The 26,296-nt window shown below is 37.2% G+C and overlaps 1 protein-coding gene across 2 annotated transcripts; it reads left to right on the forward strand.

The window, feature by feature from the left end:
- On the forward strand, positions 1–26,296 carry LOC145767476 (uncharacterized). 2 transcript variants are annotated; one of them, XM_082579303.1, is made up of 10 exons: positions 1–401; positions 9,259–9,349; positions 12,992–13,378; positions 13,774–13,866; positions 14,276–14,425; positions 15,112–15,486; positions 17,861–17,962; positions 18,328–18,453; positions 19,060–19,128; positions 21,711–26,296. In XM_082579303.1, exons 1-10 carry the CDS (start codon positions 31–33, stop codon positions 21,768–21,770), a joined length of 1,824 nt encoding a protein of 607 aa, XP_082435429.1. In that variant the 5' UTR covers positions 1–30; the 3' UTR covers positions 21,771–26,296. The 2 variants fall into 2 exon arrangements, with proteins under 2 accessions (XP_082435429.1, XP_082435430.1); XM_082579304.1 differs by lacking the exons at positions 19,060–19,128; positions 21,711–26,296 and having other exon boundaries at positions 18,269–18,447.

Here is a 26,296-nt window from a genome sequence, read left to right on the forward strand (position 1 = left end):
GTTACACGTCAAGATTCTGAAATATGCCTTATGGATTCATCCTTATCTGCTGATAGAATAAGACTTTTGAAAAGAAAGGGATTGCTTTCAGATAAATCTATGATCAAAACAAGAAGGAGTAAAAGTGACTCCAATTTAAACGAGGTCTCTTGCATCCAAATCCCAAACAAAAACGAGTTGCTGAATGAAATAAGCAGTATTATTCCTCAGTATGTGGAAAACACTCAGCATCCTGAAAACTCAGAAGACAAAAAAATAATGGATTTCTATAACAAAGTGTTGAAAACGGTGGAACAATTCCATAGTCATGCATGTACATCTCTTTCTCATCTACATTACAAAGATTATGATTTGCTTTGTAAAAATTCTGAGAATCCTAGTTTTGGACAACAAACTGCAAGGTACGTATTGTTGCATACATATAGTACAACAGAAGTTGCTTAAAAGTTTATAATGTGACTAACCTAAAATTTCTGTTTTTAATTTTTTGTTGTTGTTTTTTGCAACTGGCTCTATGGAACAAGTGTTACCTTATCTAAATGGGTCTGCTACTATTCGGTGAGTCCGATTCGGTGAGAGCCTTTTTCGGTGAGAGCCCTATTCGGTGATTTTTTTAAATTTTTTTTTGAAAATTATCGGGTACCGTAGCCTAATTAAAACCCCTAACCCCCAAATCCAAACCCCAAAAACCCAAACCCCCAAAAAAACCCAAAACTCCCAAAAAAAAACACAGAAACCACCGAAAAACCCCAAAACCCCCAACCCCCAAAAACCCAAAACTTTCAAACCCCAAAAAAGCCCAAACCCCTAACCCCTATCCCCTAACCCTATAACGGCAATGATAATTAGGCTACGGCGCGCAATAATTTAAAAAAAAAACTCACCGGATAGGGCTCTCACCGAAACAGGCTCTCACCGAATAGGAAACTCACCGAATCGGGCCATTCCGATCTAAATACTAGTATCAGGCCTCGAAACAATTTTTTCCGGCTGCTAAATGTGTCCGACTGAAGCAAGCTGTTCAGTGGCCACTGGCCAAGCACATGGCCGTCATCGGAACTCCGACATGAATCATTTCAAATTTCACCAGATTTTCGAAATCTGGTGGCCTATTTTTTACACCATCTGGCACTTCTGCTCTGACTGGCTTTCACTCCTTTCTGTTCTGATTTATCACATCAATAAAGTATATTGTAATGTCACTTGTGTCCTGCTTATCGTGGGACATCAGCTGCTTGGTCAATCAATAATGTTAACAGTTCAAGCATAGACATTAGACAGTGTGTATTGTGATTTATCAGGTGCTTTGACTGCTTTTTAATCCTTTGTGATTATAAGTGGCAAAGTACTTTATTCACAAGGCCGCTTGCGTAAAATTTTCTCGGAACTTCATGTTGGACAAATGCGGCCGACGGAAGGGTGATACCCGGCGGACAAAATGTCGGCTTTTGTAGGTTAATCTCGGCCATGGCCGCCTGCCCGACTTCACTTTCGAGACCTGAGTGTTATCAAGTTTTTAGTAGAAATCGCCTGTATTGACTTTGGCTATATCGACAATTCACTTATATATATATGTATATATAGTTCATTTTTTTTGTTTGTAGTCCTGGCGAAATTCCAATTTTGTAAGTGCATTCGAGTTCGCCTATATTCACTTCTGCTATTCGTCAGTTTGTCTATATATTATGTTGTAGAACGTTTTTGATCCCTTAGAGCATTTTTTGTTTATAATGACAGTTATATATATATCTCTTTTCACTTCGGACGTAATGCCACATACTAGTCTGCCCAAGAAGCAATGAAACTAACCCACTACAATGGCTGACCTATGAAACGTCAAAACCAACTGTACACTGAATTGTGTTTCATAACTATATGTTGTTGTGAATGTACATAATCAGTTTAGTAGTTTTTTACCAAAAATCAAACAACTTGTGTTGAACAAAGCTGTCACAAAAACAAAATAGGATAAACTTAACTAATTTTTTGCAAGAAAGTAAACACTGCACTGTATTTACAGTAGGGTGTTCCATTTCGAAAAAGTTTTTTTGTAATAGTGATTATGATGGGATTTTTGGTCAAACGACGTATCCTTTTTAAATTTTTGACCAACTCCAATCTTTTGAGGTCCAACACCCCCCTTAAAATATAGAAAAATACCCCCTAGTTAGACATAAAAGTCAAATGTTTGAATGGTCATAACTTCTGGTTAGAATGTAATAAAACCATCATCTTTTCATTAATTCTGCATAATTTTTCATGCTAAACAAGATTACATGGTTTTTAAAGTCCTAAAATAAAATGAAAATAAAAGTAATTTTTTAAAAATTGCAAAAAAGTAGATTTTGATATTTTTTTGAAACAAAACTTGAAAATGGCATTCATTAGAAAGTAACTGAGAAAACACAAGATAAGAAAACACAAAAGACTAACCAAAGGGTCATTCCATGTCAACTCAACAGGTTTTTGGAAAAGTGCAAGCTCGACCCTCTTAGATTTTATTGAAATTCACACTAAAGTTTCATATTGATGTATAATGAACACAAAAAAAATTTCAGCTTGTTATCTCAAGACGTTTAGAAATTACAGCCCTTCAAAGTCACCAAGGTCCCTCAAAATACGTTCGCATGTAAATTTTCCTCCATGTTTGGGTCTTCACAACTTTTCATGTGAAGCATTTACAAATCTGAAATTTGGTATTCTGATTAAGAAGCAGCCCTAGTTTTCATATCTACCATCAAAATTGCTAATTTCAAATTAGTTTTAGATATAGAACCTTTCAAAAATTGAAATTTTTAACATTTGAATAAATTACATCAATTTTTGATGTCCGCTATCTCCCAAACCAATAGTCCCAGAACTACCATTTTGCATATCATTACTCCATACTAGTTGGTAATTAACCCCCATGAAACTAACACCAAACAAATGTGAAATTATTGAAGTTTGGAGGGTGCAAAGATGAAGCCCGAGCAAAAAAGCTCAAAATGCGCCATCTTGTGGTTAATATTTGACCCTGTGGACAGTCATTCAGGAAGTTGAAACTTTCAGAAAAAAATCTTCTTTGCCTAAGCTATAAACAGTTCAAGTTTCAAATATGTAACCCAACTCCTTCAATAGTAAATGCAGCTGTGAAATCATGAGCTTGGCCATCACATGCAAAAGTCTCGGGGGTGTGAGGTAGTTCTGGCTTACTTGGCAAACATGAAAATGTTTTGAATTTTGCTGAGGACACCCTTTTAAATGGTGAGGTTGTCAGAAAAAATAACTCCTTTAAAACATTTTTGAATTTGAAATTGATTTAGGGGTGGCCCTCTCCCCCTGAAGTTCTGCGCCCTCCCCCAAAATACCAAATCTTCATATCTCAAAAACTGCTGGAGTTAGAGATACAGTTTTTGTGTCAAAAGATGCAGAAAACATGATTTCCTATCTGCTTTCTGAACAGTGATTGTGCCTATCATGAGTAGAAAAGCAGTTATTTAAAAAAAAAACTGTTTTGGGTATTCTGGCACAAAACAGCGCTGAACAAGTATTGTGATCCAAGTTATACAATACACACAAAGTTCATAAACTAACTTGTATAACTGGTTAGTTTCAAGATAAAAATGAAACTAAACAAACAAGCAAGCAAACAAAGAAAAAACAAAACAAATGAATCAGTAATAGGTAGTAGCAGCATCACAGCAGAAGATGCTCTCTTGGCCACAATACTCAAGAATGAGTACTGGGTTCCATTTCTGAATATTTTGTGTAGAATAAGTCCTCTACAGTTGCAAGGGCATGGTGGCAGACAGTGTAGATTAAACACAATGGACTATGATCGAATTATGAATATTTTGCCATCACACTGCAAATAAATTGTAGGCTAATGACTTGCCACAAGCTTTTGTGTCCGTTACTTTGCTTCCAATGTTTAAGTCTTATGTAAGATGTTCTGACTTGCAAATCTCAGTGTTAATTTTTGTTATTATTCCTGGCCGGGGATGTCCTGTGACAAATATATCCTGTACATTTACGGGGTTATATTATTTTGCTGTATATACAATATTCTTTGCCTCATACTGTTGAACGTGCTTTGCTAACTACGGTACCATACTTGCTTTGTTGTGTTAATGCTGCTTTATTTTACTGTTACCAGCTCAATGCGCTATGGAGCAAGGCTTTAAAGATAATTATGCTCAAGCACGGAAAAGCCAAGCTATCTACCCGTTGTGATGGTTATGCTATGACTTTAAAAAGTCAACAGTAAATAGCAGAGATTCACAAAAACATGAAACAATACAACTCTCCTGTTTTGACTTAGTTATTGCAGCGAGTTGAGACTTTTTCTTGCATTGTTTTGAACTTACTACTGTTTTTTTACCGCATGTAGCATTGTAATTGTGTCTTGATGGAATTCCTTTCACCATTGTGATGTATGTAAATATAAAAATGCTACCTGTCAAAACAATAAAGAGACCGCAAACTTTATTATTTCATTTAAGCATTTTGTCTATTTTTAGTTGCTGGCATTGCTGATATCAGTTATATAGTATATGAATTGTTATTGCATTGTATTTCATCCAATAATGCAGAAAGTAGGTTACGCTATACTTTTCTCATCATACTCAGGAATACTCACAAATCCACACTGCAGATTCATCTTTGTGCTACTACCTATTACTGATTCATTTGTTTTGTTTTTTCTTTGTTTGCTTGCTTGTTTGTTTAGTTTTATTTTTATCTTTAAACTAACCAGTTATACAAGTTAGTTTATGAACTTTGTGTGTATTGAATAACTTGGATCACAATACTTGTTCAGCGCTGTTTTGTGCTATAATATGCAAAACAGTTTTTTTTTTTAAATAACTGCTTTTCTACTCAAGATAGGCACAATCACTGTTCAGAAAGCAGATAGGAAATCATGTTTTCTGAATCTTTTGACACAAAAACTGTATCTCTAGCTCCAGCAGTTTTTGAGATATGAAGATTTGATATTTTGGGGGAGGGCGCAGAACTTCAGGGGAAGAGGGCCACCCCTAAATCAATTTCAAATTCAAAAATGTTTTAAAGGAGTTATTTTTTCTGACAACCTCACCATTTAAAAGGGTGTCCTCAGCAAAATTCAAAACATTTTCATGTTTGCCAAGTAAGCCAGAACTACCTCACACCCCCGAGACTTTTGCATGTGATGGCCAAGCTCATGATTTCACAGCTGCATTTACTATTGAAGGAGTTGGGTTACATATTTGAAACTTGAACTGTTTATAGCTTAGGCAAAGAAGATTTTTTTCTGAAAGTTTCAACTTCCTGAATGACTGTCCACAGGGTCAAATATTAACCACAAGATGGCGCATTTTGAGCTTTTTTGCTCGGGCTTCATCTTTGCACCCTCCAAACTTTAATAATTTTACATTTGTTTGGTGTCAGTTTCATGGGGGTTAATTACCAACTAGTATGGAGTAATGACATGCAAAATGGTAGTTCTGGGACTATTGGTTTGGGAGATAGCGGACATCAAAAATTGATGTAATTTTTTCAAATGTAAAAAATTTCAATTTTTGAAAGGTTCTATATCTAAAACTAATTTGAAATTAGCAATTTTGATGGTAGATATGAAAACTAGGGCTGCTTCTTAATCAGAATACCAAATTTCAGATTTGTAAATGCTTTACATAAAAAGTTGTGAAGACCCAAACATGGAGGAAAATTTACATGCGAACGTATTTTGAGGGACCTTGGTGACTTTGAAGGGCTGTACTTTCTAAACGTGTTGAGATAATGAGCTGAAATTTCTTTTGTGTTCATTATACATCAATATGAAACTTTAGTGTGAATTTCAATAAAATCTAAGAGGGTCGAGCTTGCACACCCTGTTGAGTTGACATGGAATGACCCCAAAGTTAATGTAAAACATTCACGATAACGTACTAAATTTTCGTATGAAACTTGCAACATGCTAAACCATAACTAAACATGCATTCTTATTGCATCATTGCAACCACATATTGGCGAATATCATTGCCAGTCTTGTCTAATTTATCATCATCATCTCTGCTATCCTTGACTCGTTTTTCGATGACACATTGTTTCTTTCACTCTTCATCTGATTGTTTTTGAACGATCTCCATGCATCCGCATTGACTCAGTTTTTTGGTCTCTATTAGCTTTTTTGCAATCTTGCTGACGTTTTCTGGCAAAGTTGGTGGTTCATCAGAATGAGATGCCAGGGTTACCGTTTTTGGGGAAACCCACAAGCTGCCATGCCTGATAAAACTTCGCATCGCATACTTTACATAATAGCATGATCAGACGCTGCCATCAAAATCTCTATTGAGAAGTGTGATGGCTGGTCCGTTTACAGCACTGGGGTGAAAAAAAATTAAAATGAACATTGGAGCATACACATCAACTATAAATTGGCTGATGGACCTTAATCCAGCAAGTTGAGTGGCATTGAGTGCAAATGGTCTAAAAAGTAAAATACGAAGATAGCCACTGGCCTTGGTCAACCAGCGAGCATGATGGACAGCCTCCTGTACAACGAACAAGTATTGTTTCAACTCATTAAGAATATCCTGGAATGTTGCACAACTTAGGAATAAGAGTGAAGCTTATCAGCTATTATGGATTTGTTGCCTGGAGTTGATGTTGCTATCTTTCCCAAAGATTGGATAAGAATTTTTTTGCTTTTCTCTGATGGCTTTATTAAAGCAGCCAATCTCTGTAATTGTGTAGTGTATCAACCATTAAGTGATTTTTTGCTAGTTGACTAATGAAATTAAACACAGCTCCATCACTTAAAAGATCCAGTGATTTTGTGTTTCCATCAATAACTGTTATGACCTCTCCTAACAGCAGCTCAATGCAATGATACAAACATTCAAGCGATATTACATCATGGCCATATTTCTGATTGCAATATTTCACGATTCTCGTCACTATTTTTTTTTTGAGGCTGTGTTAACTGCAGTTAGGCCTACTGTCAGAAATTACACACAAGATATTTTGCATGTCATCGTCTACAACAAGCTTTTTTATGGCTGTAAAACAGGGTCGTCTTATAGAACGGGTTGTCTTATATGCCGCGAAATACAGTATTGTAATTTTTTTTAAAATTTGCAAAAAATTGTTGTTTTTTTTTAAATCACTCTAAGACCTTAAAAACCATGTAATCTTGTTCAGCATGAAAAACCATGCAGAATTAATGAAAAGATGATGGTTCTACTACATTCAAACCAGAAGTTATGATCATTTTAACATTTGAATTTTATGTCTACCGAGGGGGTATTTCTCTAAATTTCAAGGGGGTTGTGGGACCTCAAAAAGTTAAAGTTGGTCAAACATTTAAAAAGGATACTTCGTTTGACCAAAAATCTCATCTCATAATCACTATTACAAGTGCAAGTTCAAAATTTTTTGTTAAAATGGAACACCCTAATTTACAGTGTAGTAATGCTGTATTGCTTCATATCAGCACCACCTTTGTGTGTTCTACTTACTTCGAATTCGTTTACGTGACCCTGTTTGTTCCAGAGTTTTATCAATTCCAGCCATGCTGTGCTGCAGCTAGTGATATCAATCTGCTGCATACGCAGGAATTTCTTGTCTTTTTCATTTGACATTGTTGTTTCCCAATTTTTTGCTGAGATATCAAATAGATTATCTAAATCGGCTTTGAATAATTCCTGTTTGAGCTGGTTGGCTTTTAAAGCATGATAATATTTGAGCAGTTTGTTAAATTTTCTGACAGCAGAATCAATTCTTTGGGTAGGTATACGTGCCCTGTTTCAGAAACTAACTGTTGCATTTACTATAACTTTAGCACTTTCACCTATATACACAGGCCTTTCTCTTGATGATGAAACATAAATTTCCGAAGAACCTCTTTATTTGTCGATAATTTGGAAAAGGTAATATCTTCTTGAAAATGCCCCAGCATCCAAATTTCTGGAGAACTTTTAGTTTTGGATGGCATGATCAAACACAGAATAAAATATTATCCTCATAAATTTCAAATATACTAAACAGCTAAAAATAAATGAAAGTTTTGTTAAAATTCTGGAAATTCATTAAATTTCGTAAATCCGCCTATTTCCCCTAAAATGTAAAGTTATGAGTTACCTCCAAACATTCTTCAAATCGGAAAAAAAAATGGCAGGAGTAAGTTTTAGGTTAAATGCAACAAGAAAATGCTTGTGGAGCATGACATTTCCGATTTTTATTTTTTTTGGGCCAGTCTATGGATCATGCATGATCGATTGATCGTGTAATAGAATTACTGCTTGCCATCCAAATGTTTGGAAGTTTATGGACGCATCAAAGAGCGAGCAGGCTTTAGCAACGGTAACAATTAACCAAATGGTTGCAGAATTTCCTGCACCACCGCCCAAAAACGCTATCAGGACTGTTCAGCTCGGGTCTGCTACTATGCGGTGAGTCCGATTCAGTGAGTTCCTAACTTCTACCCCTAACCCTAAAACGGCAATGATAATTAGGCTACGGTACCCAATAATTTTAAAAAAAAATTGAAAAAATTCCCCGTTAAGAGATCGGACTCACCGAATCGGACTAACCGAATCGGACTCGCCGAAACGGGCCATTCCGGTTCAGCTCGCATTGCAACCATTGTAGAAGACTATGAAAATCGCAATGTACTCAACTTTTTAAGAGGAATCGCTCATAATTTACATTTCTAGTGGTGATGTTTATGCAGCTGCAGGGTCATTTTCTAGTGAATTTTATTGACACAAAATGTTTTGACTAATGTTGACCTGGCGATCAAACTTAATGAAAAGAATCCTGAATGGCCAAAACAAATTTTGGTGTACTGTACTTATTTATATTGATAACATATCCAACTATCCAAGCCCTGAAAAATTGTTAACTTCAGTAATCCCTAGGTGTCATTTCATATTAATTTAACTAAAAAAAAGAACATGTTCTGAAACTAGGCACAAATTATGCTTGCAAGAAAAGTACCAAATCTAAAATTTAACCTCAATTGGACCAACATTTTATGAGGCATGGCACTTTGAACTTTGATCTTTTTGACTAAATTCACAAGCTTGCCAATCAAGGGTCTAATCATTAATTATATTAATGTAAGATCATATTACGTACCATCCAGGATTTCATTATTATAAGCAGATTTAAGAAACTTTTCTGATGGGTGTTTATACTGTTTAATTGTTTACTGTCAGTTTGCTGATCACAAATGATGTTTGGTGTTTTCCATGAATCAATGACTCAACTGTTTACTGAACTTCATATTTTTAGACAAAACGGTGAACTATTTCCATCTTATGGAAAGGAAATAGAAGTTTCCTCTTCATCATGCAGTACTGATCATGATTCAGTTCCAACGCTTGTACGTGACTACCTAACCTATTTAATATTGATATACTTAAACTCTAAAAACACCATTTTTTTCATATTATTTGCCAGTTTTTTTTTTCAAATGAAAACAAAAAGCGAACTATTTTAACCACCCTATTAATTTTTTTTTGAACCACCCTAATTATGATTGATCTGAACTATTTTACCAAAACTCAATCTATTTATATAAAACTAAACTTCTTTTTGGTGCTGATTCCTGAATGCAGTCTGAGCTTCATGAAATATATATTAGGGTGGCTCTTATTTGGCAAAAAGTGGAAAAAATTTGAATTTTGTGTGGGACACCCTTTTAAAAGGTGAGGTTGTCAGAAAAAATAACTCCTGCAAAAATTTTTTGAATTTGAAATTGATTTAGAGGTGGCCATCCCCCCCTAAAGTTTTGCGCCCTCCTCCAAAATACCAAATCTGCATATCTCAAAAACTGCTTGAGCTAGAGATACGGTTTTTATGTCAAAAGATGCAGAAAGCATGGTTTCCTATCTGCTTTCTGAACAGTGATTGCGTCTATCTTGAGTAGAAAAGCAGTTATATATTTAGAAAAAAAACTGTTTTTGGTATTCTAGCACAAAACAGTGCTAAACAAGTTTTGTAGCCCAAGCTATTCAATAAACAAATTTCATAAACTAACCTGTAAAACTGGTAAAGCAATAAACGGAATAATTATTCCTAAACTTTTATGTATTCATGCATAGCTAAAATGCCCGTTTTTTGTCATATTCCTTGGAGAAACTCCTGAGCGTGGAATCCACTTTGAAGCTTCAGGTGCTATGCATCGCACTTGTTGGATGGCGAAGGCGATTTATGCAAAAAGCTTGGTCTGCATTTATGGTATCTGTCTGAAGAAATGGTTGGACTAGCCTTGTTTGACTCTCGATTGTCTGTGGAAAGTAAAAAGCTAATGGTGACTACCATGTTAGATGAAACAGCAGAACGTCCACCAAGGAGACCAAGCATCAAAGTAGAGGCGTTTCTTAGCAATAAGGGTCTAGAACAGTATTGCACCTCTAATTCAAAATGGCTTCTTCAGCTGTTGGGTGAAGATGAAGCAATAACTATACTTTCAAAGGATCCTACTCATTGGACTGAAGATGGTGCATTTATTCAAGCTTTACACATGGCGAAGGGACTTTCAGTAGTGAATGACGGAGCAGAGAGAGGAGTTGCTCTGTCTAATCCAGGAGTTTAACAAACTCTTAACTGAAGATGAGTAACAGGAAACTGTTTTCAAATTCCAACAAGAACAATATTGTCGAATGTCGATTCTTCTTCGTTTAAACCTTCTTTGTTACTCCAGGGGTCAAGGGGCTCTGTCTTTTAGGGGTCTGCTACTATTCGGTGAGTCCGATTCGGTGAGTTCCTAACTTCTAACCCCTAACCCAAACCCCTAACCCTAAAACGGCAATGATAATTAGGCTACGGTACCCGATAATTTAAAAAAAAATTGAAAAAATCCCCGTTAAGGGACCGGACTCACCGAATCGGACTAACCGAATCGGACTCACCGAAACGGGCCATTCCGGTCTTTTACCACCCTTGGGCAGTGGCGATGCGGTTTAGATGCTTGAGCAGGTGTCGTGCAGCAATTGCATTGATTCGTTGTCCAGTTCAAGCAGACCACGCACACCATTTGGCGCAGTTACAGATGGTGTGGTCTGTGGTTTGTTCCTCTTTGCCACCTGGGTTTTTTTTTCGGTCATTTATCGGTCATTGACCGATTTTTTAGCAAAATGTCCGAAAAAAATATAGTCAATTTGGTTAAAATGTCCGAAAAAATATATAGTCAATTGTCTAAACCAAAATATAGTTACTGTATTACTATCTGAATTCTTAACAGCCTGTTTCACCTCAAACGGATCATCAGAAGGGTCTGAAAAACATCAATAATTCCTTATTCAAATAGAATCTACTAGTCAATTGTCTATCTATGACCAAAAATGACTGAAATAAATAAAAAATGACCGAATTTTTCCAAGTTATTTCGGACAAATGACCAAAAAGTCTCAGCGAAAAAAAAACCCAGTTTGCCACACTCACAGAATGCGGATGGAGCCATCCCCCATTTGTGCATGTTGGAGCGGAATAGTCTATCTCCAGTAGCCCAGTACGCAGGCGGTTGAGCCGCACCCGGGCCTTCCTTGGCAAATTATGCATTCCAGTTGGATGGGGGGGGCTGGTGTCAGAGATAAAACTTTAGAGTCTTGAGGAGTTCTTCTTCCACTCTGAACTCCATTTGTTGTCCTCCCAGGTAGCCGCGCTGATGGATTGGTCTTCAGCGGTTTTCATCAGGAGTTGTGCGTCACATACAAATGGATGTCTCGATTTCAGTTGCCGAGGATGTTTGATTGCTCGCTCACAGACTCGTAGAGACTTGAGTGGAGTAAGTGGTTGGGATTCGTAGTGCGGCGAGAAGGAGACAGGATGGCTTCTTTGCGACGAAACTCAGCTGGTTGGCTGCCTGCAAGGACAGGGAAATTGTCCGATGGTGTAGGTCGCAGACATCCTGTCACGATACGCAAGGCAATATGTAAAATATTGTCGATAATATCGCTTCTTGCAGTACTGACCAGAATTATATACATTTTGAAATGAATATCGTTACCAGTGTTCCCTCTAAGGTGCAAAAATTAAGAAAAAAAACGAAATTTTGTAGACGGTTTCGTGGTCACAAAAAAGGTTGTAAAATCAAGATTTGGTCAAATGCGTTTTTTCTAAATAACTGCTTTTCTACTCAAGATAGATGCATTCAATGTCCAGAAAGCAGATAGAAAACCATGTTTTCTGCATCTTTCAACACAAAAACCGTATCTCTAGCTCAAGTGGTTTTCAAGATACGCAGATTTGGTATTTCGAGGGAGGGCACAGAACTTTAGGGGGGAGGGCCACCCCTAAATCAACTTCAAATTAAAAAAGAATTTGCAAGAGTTATTTTTTCTGACAACCTCACCATTTGAAAGGGTGTCCCAAGCAAAATTCAAAAACTCAATTTTAAGAGCCACCCTAATATATATTATATATATAACTCTTGTTTTCTATCTCAGTTATGTGATCTTGGTCTTGCCTGTCCTGTCTTAATTATTTAAACTTGTCAGTGCGGTACTACTTGTCTATTTGTTGGTCACTCTTATCCCAGGGGTGTGCAGTTATTTATGGTTACAGGCCTTGTAGCATTATTATAGTTTTGATCAAGACTACCAATTTATCAAGTCTAGCCGACATTAGTTTTTTTGATTAAATGCTTTATCACTGGTTCGTTTTTTTTTTTAACTTAAAAAATACTGGCTGGTTTCACTATATTTGAGTAGCCTATATTCACAGCATGTTGACAGCGGGAAAAATAGTCATGCGACATGCTGTGTGCCTCAGATAAACTGTTCTAAATTCTTAAGCCAACAGTATTTACAATTTATGACAATTTCCAATGTAGTTTAAACTGAAGGAATGCAAAAAAATTAAGACCAGCCATTGTGTCCCATCCACTAGGTTTATGTTCCATGCCTCTGTCTCATTCCAAACCATGCTAATCATATGTTTGCTTTATGACTTGTATTGGTAAATCTGTATAATGCGTAATTGTTAATTAAACAAACTTTAAATGAAAAATGCTAACATTTAGGAATCACCTCCTGCAGCAGAAAATGATAGCGAGGCTTCTGGAAACAAAAATGGAATTGGAAGCCGTGATGTTGTCGCTCAAGCAACTGTGGATTCTGATCAATCCGAGTTGGTAAATCTTACTCTTGAATTCCAAGCCGCTCACTCGCAATTGAATGAACGTAGTGAGCAATTGCAGCGTGCTGAAGCGCAGTTAAATGATGTCACTGAAGAGCTACACCATATCCAAGCACAATTAGATGATCGCACCAACCAAATACAACAGATGACAGGTACTTGTGAATCACAAGTTGAGGAAATCAGTCACTTGAAAGAGCAAGTTGAAAGTCTTCGCCAGCACGGAATAGATCGACCTTATACTGATGGCTCCCATGTCACACAACTTCAGGTTGGAGACTTTTTCAATGTCACTAAATCTTTATGCCTTTTTTTGTTTTCAATTGCTATGATATTTTAGCTATGTTGTTTGACCAGTGAGTTACTCAACCTACATCAGATTTACAAGATAGCTTAATGGAAATAGATCTCTAATTTTGAAATTGGGCATAGCCACTGTTTTGTGTTTTATTTTTCCACTGGCTGTATTACTAATTTGTTCTTTATTAATTACTATGTTGCAATGAAGAATAATGTGTTAAATGTTACTTGTTTCATCAGGTCATGGTTAATTGGTTACAGCCATGAAGTGTTGTGTTTGAAGGTTAACAGGATTATTAAGTTAAAATATTGTATTTTATAAGATGCCGTAATGTCTTCAATGCTGATTGTAATATTTATTTGCAGGAACCCCATAACCATCCAAACTTAAGCCAACAAAATTCAGATTTGAAGCAGAGAGAAAAGAAAGTGAAGGGAGAGGAAGCTACCATTAAACAAGTAATCATACTTTTATTTCACTTTTAAATTACGATTAATTCAATAATTCATGCATTGTCAGAAAATATTGCGTGTAATTTAGTTCATGACGTGATGTTTTGTTGCTATATAACCAGATTCTATTGAAATATTTTTTATTTTGTGATTTTTGGCCAATTACAACATACACGTCATTGTAAAGTGGAAGCAATACATCATATTCTCTGTTGTTTTGTTTTTGATTGAAAACTCTATATTTTGAGCCTAGTTTATATCTGAAGTTACAAGAAATAAATGTTATCAGCATCGTGGACAAGAAAAGTCATCATTCGGCGTTACCAATGTGTACTGTGTGTCTGTGTAGTGGGCAGTCTGCCTCTTAATCATGTTAACCTGCTTGCTTGTGTGTTAAAGTATGAGTTTGCTACAGCTGACCGAGATGAATTTTCGATGGCAAAAGTTTTACCAGAAAAAAGTCATCCAGATTAAAAAGTGTGAAAAGGAAATTGAGGAATTGAAAGCTCAAATAAGAACCATGTCAATTTCCAGTGATGTGTTGGCTTTTACTGAAGCACAGCAGGTATCGGTAGTTTATTAACTGAGTGCGTTTCATCGAATTAAATAAGTTGTCATTTTGCTGGAAATATTATCTAAAACGTACGCTATTGTAAGTGGGCCTCCGTGATTTCAAAAATACTGGTATGCGATGCAAAGTTTTGCCTGCAACTATTCACAAGGTATCTTATTTGAAGCACGGTTAGTTGTGGTGCATACAACGTAAAAAGAAAGTAACTTGATAATTTGTTTATTCGTTGTCATTGGCAACAACGAACCAAAATAGAACCAACATCGCTACCAACTTTTTTTCATGAAAACAGGCTCCAACACTAACTATCTTCAATTAATCTTGACCCGCTGTAGCCTACGTGTTTTATCTCATTCTCACCCGTTTGTGTTGGCTAACGTCAATGATGAAGCAATTCATTTAAGTTTTTCTTGCGTGACGCGTGATACATATCAAACAATTTCTGCCTTTTTATTTTTTAATGCGTATTTTTTTTTTGGATTTTCATGCTCATTATTTCCAGTTAGATACTTTCATTCATTTTATGAATATTATGTTATACTGCATTAACAATGTAAGTGGGATAATGAACATTCTGTGAACTTCTTTTTATTGACGTGTGTGTATATATGTACTTTAATAACGTCGTCAGCTAACAATTGAGGTCTAAGCTTTACAATTAATTACTTCAATCTGTTTAGGATCATATTGATGGTTATTATCAACGTATTCGACGGGAAGCAGATAGAGTTCGTGAAGAACAAGAGACAGCTCTCGCAGAAGCTCAAGCACAGTTTATGGTCTCCAGAGAGCAGATGGAAGAAGCTGTCACAGAAACAGAATATGAAGCTACAGTTGCTAGGCAACAAAGGGACGAAGCTCTGGAAGCAACAAGGGAACTTCAAAGAGCAAATGAGGCTTTAAATGGACAGGTGACTTCTCTCACGCAAGACATAGCAGACGTTCGTGCGGAGTTGGTGGATATTAGAGGACGTAATCATCAAGCTTCTCCTGATCAAAGATTGGTCAACAACGCTGTCCTAGAGGTCCAGGTGGACGAGTTGGGGAGACAAAATGTAAGGACGTGTATTTTGTTTTAAATTATTTTTAGTTTTATGTTTTTTTGTGTTAGCTATCGTATTTTAAGTCATCACTTATGTCAAATTTTGTGGCATAACCTGGGGAGTCTAGTGTTATGTTTTCTTGTGTAAACTATTTTACATTAAACTATAAGCTATTTTTAAATTATTTTATATACTATTTTAAACTATTTTACTTCCTGATGCTTCACTCATGTCAAATTTTGTAGCATAATCTTGGGAATGGTGTCCCGTAGCAAACAGTTTATTATTTCATTACCCTGTTGCCGGTTGGTGTGGTCAGTGGTGAGAACATCTGTGCAACGGTCGTCGGTTCGACACCCCTCCAGAACACGCGGCTGTGTCTTGGCAAGACACTTATCGACATGCCAAATAAGGGAAGCAGCTACCTCGGGCTCGATGACTGTTTTATAGATGTCCCTTCAATGCTTCTGTTGTATTGCATTTGTAATCGCAGGGTAGTGCTACCTCCTCAGTCGGCCAAGTTTGGCCGCCGGTTTCTTCTAGCCAATTATTTAATTTCGCAATAGAATGATCGTGGCTTAAATGTCGAAAACATGTAGTACCGTATCAAAGAGTGACGCAGAATTAGGTCAGCGCGTCATAATCACCACTGTTGTATTGCGCGGGAACATTTGCTATAGTAGGCTATATATGGAATATATCTAGCTGCGATCACCAGCGCTGTAAGTCTTGTTTGCAATTCCCGACGTTTATTTTAACAAAGTGTTAATCCGAAGTGCTAATTTACATCGGCTGGCAGTATTCATCATAATCCATCGTCGGTTTGTTCCCCACTAGTGGGGGTGGCCGATTGTTTCCGCTCAGCAATTGTTTTAATCCCTTTTCTCCATTTCACCCTGTCCCTTGCATCTTCCTCCTTCAGTCCGACTTTTTTAAATTCATCCTTCACTTGTTGTTTCCACGTTCTTCTTGGACGACCGCGTTTCCTCTTCCCATCCACCTTTAGATCTAGTGCCTTCCTAAGAAAACTTCCTTCTTCCCTCCTTATCACATGTCCATACCATCTTACTCCATTTTCCCTTGCCATTTGGTTTATGGTCTCTCTCATCTCTAGCATATCCAACAATTCTTCAGTCCTTTTTTCCCTTCTCGTTTTCACCCCACACATTGCTCTCACCATTGACCTTTCCGTTCTTAGGATTGCCAGTTCACTCTCTCTCAATACCCATGTCTCGCTACCATATAGCATTGCAGGCCGCACACAGCTCCGATATACTTTTCCTTTCATCCTTAGTGAAAATTTTCTGCCATACAACATTTCCCCACATTCCCTGAACTTTGCCCAGCCCAATCTTGCCCTTGTTGTCACCGCTGCTTCACATCCACCACTTCCATTTATCCGATCACCCAGATAACAGAAGTATGTCACTGTTTCGATGCCATGGCAGAACTCATCATCATGGCCTTCCACTTCATTCCTTCCTTTACTGCATTTCCCACAAACAAAACACTTTGCCAATCTTGTTGCGGCTCTCTTGACATTAGCACATCTTGCATGTACCCACTTTCCACATTCCTTGCATTGCATTGAATTTTTCACTCTCTTGCCACATATTCCACAGGGATCTACTTTGCTCTCAACAACTGTTCCTTCTGCTCCACTCACCATCACTTTTGTTTTTTCGTTTTTATATCGTTTTTATATCAATTCAATGTTGTCGGACATTGAATCGTTGTTAAAAAGGAGAACTAGGTTAGTTGACATCCGAGGGGAAAACACGTGTCTTCATAGTTGAGAAATGTTCCCGCTGTGTGTTAGTGACTTCACACGCTAAATGGTGACATCATAACGGAATAAATGGTCAGGTTTTATGAAAGGCGGTATGCAGTTGAAACAATTTACTGAGCTGTGAGCAGTTGAAACAATTTAGTGTCGTTAGATGGTCCCGCAATAGCGGATTACAATCGCGATAAAGCAGTTATTGCGTGGTACAACGATTCTATTGCAGGACGTCGCTCAAACTTCAACAACGCTAAGTGATCATTTTAGCATTGTGGCAAGTTTAATTCTATTTACGTACTTGTTGTATCGTTATTTGTATTTTGGCCTCCAAGCGCGCAGATTTGGCCGCCGAGAAAGAGCTTTCGATAGGCCACGATGGCTGCCGGAAAAAAACACGAGTTTTAAGGCCTGCTGTTTGTTTTTCATTAAATCGAGCTTGTATCCCTCAGATGTCGCTTTGTTATATATACTTTTAACCTGCATGGGTTTTATCAGTTAAACCAATTTTCACCAATCGTCACGTTGACTTACGTAACAGGGAAAAGAACATGCCTGGGAATAGGTTTCAGTTTTTATTTCATATTTAATAATTGATTTTGGCAGAGACTCCATCGTCGTCATCGCGATGTTTATGAAGGTGTCCTTGCTGGTGTCCAAGTGCGACTGCAGGAAGCTGAAGATACAATTCATCAGCTCGAGGCGCAAGTATGAAAATTAGTAGAAAATAGTTGAAGCACTGTTTTGTTTGTTGATTTGATATGGAGTTTCTCCAGAGAGATTGAGTAGCGTGAGTTTTTGATGGTATTCTAAGAGCTTACTTGAAAAAGCAAACAATTGGTCTTTTGACTGTTGATCAAATTTCATTTTTAGACACGTGTTGTTGTTGGGCCAATTGTTGCGTTTGAGACGGTTTCACTACGTAACCGACAATCACCCGCCGGAAAATTGATATCCTCTTTGTCTCACTCAATGAACGTTACGTCATTGTCACGTGATTCTTTTTTTTTGCAGAGTCGGCTCGTAATAAGTTGTCATTAGAATGGCTGCTGTGACACTAATTGTACTTTTAGCTGGGCGATGCTCGGCAAAGAGGAATCCGCGCTGAAGCCGGCCAAATATTAGCTGAACAGAGACTGGAAGTTGCCATGCTTGAAAGCGGGGACCGTGATCGCTTCATCGAAGCTCTGCTGCTAAACGTAAGGAAATTCTTTTACCTCGAACTCACCTGTCGTGTGCATTAACTAAACTGTTCATATTTTTTTAAGCAACAAAACTTGTCATACATACTAAATGCTGGTTTGTAGCTAAACCAGCTTTGTGGAATTTTTTGGCAGGTTATGATATATCTTACTAGTCTGATGCTATGCAGCCTTAACATTAAACGAATTTCTTATGTTCTTTAGTGACACCTTTTGCAATTCAACGAAACGTCTGATGTAAAGTATTAGATGTTTTTATTTGTGTGATTAATTGTCAGTGTTGTTGTTCTTGTTGTTTGCATGTGTGGAGTATCTTAAAAATTGTTTTTCAAAGAGGATCTTTTTAGTACTGGAAGCTAAACTCAGCCATATTGTCTGCTTGCCGCTTAATACGATCAACAGTTCAACTATATATGTTTTCTTTGCAATAGATTGAGTTTTGCTTTTAACATAATGATCGTTGCTTACTTCACAATGTACATACCAACAACCTGTGTTAGCCTGATGCTGCGAGTTTGCTGTGGCAGTAGCGGTTTGCACTAGTTTTCTGAACACAGCTCCCTAGTCATGTGGTATGACGAGAACCTACATTTTTTTGTTTAGATTCAACAACGCAGGGTGCGCGAGAATGAATTAACAAGAACCCTAGCTCGTGCTGTCAATGCAAATGCTGTAAGTCGGTCGCTATAATGTTAGGCCTATATTTTTAAGTCACGTATTCAAGCAGAGTTCTTTAAAACTGAGCAATCGAATTACATAGGCGCCGACTTTTCAAAAAACCTTGGGGGGCGAGAAAGGTGATGACGTCATAATCATAACGCTATTTTACTCAAATAAAATAGTCTTTGATTAAGCTTAGTGTTTTGTTTATATTGACACCTAGGTCGCAAACCGAATTTATTAGAACCGCTGCTTGAAACGATTAGTTTTACGCATGCAGTAAGCCTAGTCGTAAAAATTTTGATATTGTTGGCTCATAATTGGAACAGTTGGAAAACAAGCCGATTTATTTCCAACGATCAAGACAGTGAAGTTATATATTACGAAATAAAACGCAAAAAATCATGATCTCAAGCAGAGTGGAAACCTGCTATCAGTTTTATTAGCTTCGTTTCGCTCGTTTTGCTAATTACTTACCTTCAAAGCGTTAACAACGGCGAAGCGTTTTTTCTTATGTTTTTTATCGAAAGTCTTTACAGTCTTTTATCGAATCCCGTATATACTCGAGTATAGGTCGAGATGTTCGCAAGTGATTTTCACCTCAAAAAGACAGGTTCAACTTATACACGGGACAAGCTCGGCAGTTTTCAAAATGAACGCATTTTTGCTGCGACAAAATCATTGCCGACGTAGATTATGGAGTGTGTAATGGCGTCGGCCGAACTAAAAGTTTTGAATATGACTATATACGATTATTTGCAGTGATTCAAACTTAATTTTCAAATTTAATGATTTCTTGTCAACTTTAAACTTTATACACTTGTTGAGCAATATACAAAGCTCACGAGACAAAACAGCGGAAAGAGCTGTTTTAAGAGATTAATTTTTTTATTTTTGCGTGTAGGATATAATCGTTCTAATTACGTAACATTCCATGATCGTGGAAGTCGATGTTAAACCTTAGCGGCCACATAAAACAATGATGTCAGGTTAGCTAGGTGATAATAGCGGTAAGAGACGTCGTTAATGCAGGCAATATATGCGACCAAGACCATTAAACACCTTTTCTTTTATCGGTTTTCGATTTAATTCTCACACATCGCGAACAAAACAAAGCGTTCTGTTGAATCATAATTGATCTCACAGCGGGAAGACCTCGTTGAAATGAGCGCGTCTAATTTAGCTGGTTTACTTAATATTGCAGTGAATAGTTATGTGACTATTCCAGCAGCGTAAGTTACTCTACCATCTACTTTGAAATGTCCATACCGTATGAGAAAGCCATGCGATCAACTGCTGTTTTGCGGGCAAGAGCAACGTAGGCTATATTTCGATTTCGGCATTCTTTAAGTCCGTTTAAATGATCTAAATCTCTTTCGCGAAGTGTTTTATCTTTGAAACACCACTTGTAATAACCATTTTTGTTGCCCCTCAACCATAAATTTACGGGGGGCGCCGCCCCCCGGCCCCCCCGGAAGTCGGCGCGTATGATCGAATACAATATCGTCGTGAAATAGAAATTTTTTGACATCGATCAACCAGACAACAAAATCCGTCGTTTTTGCATTGATTCAACGTCGGCATTCTGTAAAAATGAATGACCGATTTTGTTGCTAGCGAAACGTCTTTTAGTCCGATAGCGGTAAAATGTCATAGGCCCAACCTAGGGACATTTCGTTACTGTTAACTGAACTCCACTTTTTCTTCGTAAGAACCTTTATCTTCTTCGCCACACAAACTGATTGACAAAAGGAATACCGAGGAACTTATGAACTTGCTTGGGTTCAATGAGAATGTTGATAAGTTTACAAAGGTGAATGAAGTGATGTGGTACGGGCATGTGTTAAGAAGGGATGAAAAGGATGTTTTGAGAAGAGCGGTGGAGTTGCGATTGGAGGGTTGTAGGAAACAAGGAAGACCCTAAAAAACGTGGTAAAGGCAAGTTGAGTGAGAAAGCAGCAAGTTAACTTGACAAGAGAGGACGCGTTAGACAAATCGATGTGGAGACAGGGTGTGAAAGCGATTGCGGCACTTGGAGGGGGATCCGGCCACCTTCGGCAACTGGGACGTCACCTGATTTAAAACTACTACTACTCCAATGGACTGTCCATTCTTGATCTCTCTAATTTTCTACACATCGTTACAACTTACATGCTTCGGCCAGTATCTTTACATGGTTTACAACTTATTATATAAGCTTCGACCAGTATCTTTACATGATTTAAAAATTAACTGGACTAGTCAGATAAAGCCTTAAAAAGTTTTGACTGCATTCCAGATCAGTGAATCATAACCTGTCTAATGTGACAAATGAGTCAAAAACACAACTAGTTTCATTTCCCTGAATCTAAAATCTTAACCAAAGCATTTCCTCAGCTCTTCCGATAGCTCAGCTTGTTTGTATTTTGCTGCATTTCTTCAAAATTTTGTTCTCGAAGTCATTTTGGTCGTTTCTTCTTTCACCAGTTTATAATACACGTATTTCATGCCACCCTTAAAACCCGAAAGAAAAATACACACGAAAGTGAATTTCTTTTGGTAACTTTAGTCATCAGGTGTGCTGCTTCGTAATCGTGTGTGTTTTCACTTTTCAGGTCCATGATGCACAAGACGAAAACCCCCAAGAGGACAGCGGGTGCTGTGTAATCATGTAAAAACAAGCCATCGTTGTAGACTACTCGCTGCGGAATGGTTTTGCCAAGACAAACGTCTCGTTTCAACAGTGTTGCAACTAGTTTCTTTTTGATTAAGATTTGGAACTGGTAGTACGACCAGGTTTTTTTTTAAGGTTTGGTTTGGGTGACCGCTAAGTAGTTTTAAGAGACCACAAGTGTTTCATTTAAATACCAAAAAATAGCCATAACTACATACAATCAACGCAACATAAAATGAATTATTCGACAAGGCACAGCTTAAATGATTGTGACAGCGACCAAACAGCCTGCCCAACTCGGCCGCCAAACAAGTTTGCTGCACAATCAAACAAAGCGTGCTTGTTGGCTTTTGCTTGTTATGTTTCCACACGTAAAAACTGATCATTATGCGCCATAAATCAGATATAAACATTGATGAGTATCGAAGGTGCACTTCTTTTATGAATGACTCTTTGATTCAGCTGTTAGCTGTACCTCCACCATATCCACCTAAAGATACGGCCTGATTTGTCACATTTTGCAGAAATTTCCGGGTTTTTCTAACTTTGGGCGAACGTTTAAATAAATTTTTCTAAAAATTAGATTTTTAAGCTTTCTTTATTCTTTTTCCCAGATGACACAATAGGTTTTAACATCCCCACATGTTGAAAAACAAAGAAAATTTGATTTCGAAGATTTTAGTCAGACTGTTAATTTTCAATAACAGTCTGATTTTGCGTTTTTCCACTTACTTTTTCTCATTTGCTATTGCTTCCCCAATGCAACAAAAAGCTTTTATGTCATTAGGAAACCCCAAAAAGTAAAAACATCTCAAAAAATGTCAGTCAAGCACTAGCAGTAGCTGTAATCAAAATCTGCAAAATGTGACAAATCAGGCCGCATCTCCAGGTGGCCATGAGTCCACTTATTCTTTTTTCCGGACATGAACTATTGATCGTAGGCTATATTCGTATTATCGACAAGACATAGCGAGAAACAACCATTACTTTTCTACTGTAGTTGCAAGTCCAAATTTTGGGAAACCGCTGGAGAAATTTGGGGGACCGTTTCGGTCCCCCAAAACACCTTAAAAAAACACTGAGTACGACTGTGGCAAGACTTCCCTTTCAGTATATTTTCTTTTTGTGTCATATTATCTGTATCACATTTGTCAACCTGCAAATTGACCGTGTATTGATTTATGTATGCTGTGTGATGTGATCAATGGCTACATAATAGGGTGGGTCGAAATTTGGACTTTTTCTCCGATTTAATTGCTGCAAACTTTCTTTCTTGCGAATAGTCATAGAACGACATTCCTGAAAGTTTGAGCTTGATCGGACATCGTCTTCATTTCCAGAAATCGCGATTTATAAAGTTACCTGAAGCGATTTTTTCGAGGTTTGAAAATGCATTGTTTTTAATAGGGAGTTGTTTTCACGAGATTTGAAAACTTCATACCTTACTTAATTCTTATTTTAAAAACATGATTTATGCGTCAACAGATTCAATACGATTAGGAGAATCCAATTCATTTTGGACTGACTCCGAAAAATGATGAAGTCAGCAATGACGTCATTAAACAGTAATTTGCAAATAGCGATAAAACTGATGAAAATAGTGATGATCCTACATGCTTCATCTCTAAGTTATATGATAATGAATTGATGTACTTTCCAAACATAAACGTAATGCTGGCATTTGATGGCGTAATTGATGACGTCACCTACATTATTAAGATGAAACTGTTAAGATAGCATCAAGAACAGGTGGCAGGATTTTTGTTTGCGAAGAAAACTCAATGTTATTCAGCAACCTGGAAATCAGTATTTAACTGCTGTCAGTCCAATATCAGGAACAGCTGAAGATATTACAAATGCTCTCATGGACTGTATCAAAAAATATAATATGGTGCATTGTGTCAAAGTAGTTTGGTGTAATTCCCTGAATGTAAACACTGGGTTTAAATCAGGTGTGATAACTGGACTGGAACAACGCCTTGGTCATCGAGTGAGTTGGTTTATATGCATGTTGCACACATTAGGTGAACTTACCAGTGGTGACAGATCATTTAAATGGCCCATAGGGAAGCTTCTAAGTAGAGTCGAATTTGAAGAAGTCAATCCTTCTTTTATGCCTGTGAAGATGAGGCCAGGAAATCGTTTGTTACCGGAGCACATAGTAAAAGATCTATCGACTGATCAACGGTATCTGTACGAGATTACCAATGCCATTAGGAATGGCTATGTTTCATCTAACCTGATGTACGCAAAGATTGGGGCGTTAAATCATTTGCGGTGGCTAACTTTTGCTTCATGTTGTTGCAAACTATGCATCAGTGATCACAAATTGCCAAGTGACATTGCAGAAAACTTGAAAATAATTGTTGCGCAATAAAGTCATTCAATATGCTCCATGTTGGTTCGATATAAAATGTTAACCCATTGTACCAAGACGGGCCAAAGCATCCCTAAATCATTGCAGTGGTGTTCACTTTTGCCTGATAAAATTCGACACATTGCGTTGAAATATGTTAAAAAGAATGCCTATCTTGTACACCCGGAAAGGCAGTGTGGAACAAATCTTTAAAGAGCAATATTGTTATTTAGAAGCAAGTGAATCATAACTAATTGTTAACTACCCATTATCTATCACAAACACGCAATATTTTCCAGAAGCCATCATACTGAGATGTAATTTAATAATGTAGGTGACGTCATCAATGGCGCCATCAAGTACCAGCATGATGTTTATGTTTGGAAAGTACATCAATTCATTTATCATATAACTTAGAGATGAAGCATGTATGGCTATTTGAAAATTACTGTTTAATGACGTCATTTCTGACGTCATCATTTTTCAGAGTCAGTACACAATGAATTGGATTCTCCTAATTATATTGAATCGGTTGACGCATAAATCGTCTTTTTACAATAAGGTATGACGTTTTCAAATCTCGTGAAAACAACTCCCTATTAAAAACAATGTATTTTCAAGCCTCGAAAAAATCGCTTCAGGTAACTTTATAAATCGCAATTTCTGGAAATGAAGACGATGTCCGATCAAGCTCAAACTTTCAGGAATGTCGTTCTATGACTATTCGCAAGAAAGAAAGTTTGCAGCAATGAAATCGGAGCAACAGTCCAAATTTCGACCCACCCTACTATACTGTATACACAATTACACATGCCATGCTAACGTGCAAGCATTTGACTGGAGACCTCTGCTACGCTCGATAGAAGTCAGAGTTACGAGTATGAGTTGATGGTTTGAGTAGCGGATAGTCTTCATGTACTTTTTTGTGATTCTAAGCTGCTTTTTGTGCTACTCTTACCAATAGATTTTTGCACTTGTGCTGGAAATTCGAAGAGCATCTGACACTGCCAATGGGGAAAGTTTTGTTATTTTTTGCATAGTGAAACTAGGAGTTTTGCAGTGATTTGAGATTCAATGATCACATCTTGACAATTTGGATTCTCAAAACTATCGTTTTAAAGGGTTATAAAGTTGAGTTCAAAATGGAAGTTACATTGGTCTCTAGTCATGATCGATCACGCTGGCCTGATGTTTGTACAGTAGGTCGTTATGGATGTGGTGCATGAATGTGTGTTATATGATATTTATTAGTAGTATTTTATCAGAGGTTGAAAGTCATTTAGCTGTTTGTAGGCTCTCGACTTTAGCAACTGCAAATGATCCCCCATCTGACCTGTTAGATTCAAAATAATTTCCTGTGTACAGGGCCGCTGAAAAGATAATTTGAGCCTACCAATGAAATTCTTGGGCCCCTGAATCTAAACACTTTTCAGAAAAACACACCATATCCAAAGAATACTCGGTGGTTTCTTCAAATTTTTTTTTAATTTTCTTTGGTTTTTGATTTGAAGTTATGAGTGTACCTGCTACAACATTCCAACCTACCTCAACAAAATTTTCCATGCATTCCGCTTTTAAATTTATATAGAAACGATACTTTGTTTAGGTACGTAATATTAGGTCATATGCATTTCGGTTTTATGCGATTTAAACAAAATACGGTATATTACTGTGTAAATTGAAAAAAAAGGGTATTATTTCGGCTTGGTTGAGAATGTAATTAATGCATTGGCGTATGTTTTATGGGAATTTGTAAACTTTAAGAGGTAATAATGTTTCGAGACTTATTTTCCTTACTTCTGAAAGTTTTGGGAAAAGAATACCATAAAGAATTTCTTTTTTTGTGAAAAGATCATGTTTTAAAATTTTGATAAAATTAAATTTAAGCTATGGTAAGCTTACGTGTGAACTGGATTCATCTGTTCAACGTATTCCGGGTTCTGATCGCCATTCAGAAATTGATTTAACACTGCACTAAGCAGTAAACAATGGGCCAAAGAAATTGTGTTCTTATTTGTTGCACGCTCACCAACATGCATAGAGGATGTGTGTGCTTCATTTGCAGTATGTTGGTTGCTGGTGAAACTACCCACTGTAATAAGCTAAAATGATCGAAAAAGTTTTAGTCAAGTGTTATAACATGGCTTAACTACCATTATGTTGAATACATA

Source organism: Aplidium turbinatum, chromosome 3 (genome assembly GCF_918807975.1).
Source record: "Aplidium turbinatum chromosome 3, kaAplTurb1.1, whole genome shotgun sequence".
In the NCBI taxonomy this organism is placed as follows: Eukaryota; Metazoa; Chordata; class Ascidiacea; order Aplousobranchia; family Polyclinidae; genus Aplidium; species Aplidium turbinatum.

Bases quoted from the DNA above. Each gene is read 5' to 3' on its own strand.
- LOC145767476 (XM_082579303.1), top strand. From the start codon at position 31: ATGGATTCATCCTTATCTGCTGATAGAATAAGACTTTTGAAAAGAAAG. The intron at 17,963-18,327 runs GTATGAAAATTA...TTGTACTTTTAG, and splicing joins TTCATCAGCTCGAGGCGCAA to CTGGGCGATGCTCGGCAAAG. The intron at 18,454-19,059 runs GTAAGGAAATTC...TTTTTTGTTTAG, and splicing joins TCGAAGCTCTGCTGCTAAAC to ATTCAACAACGCAGGGTGCG.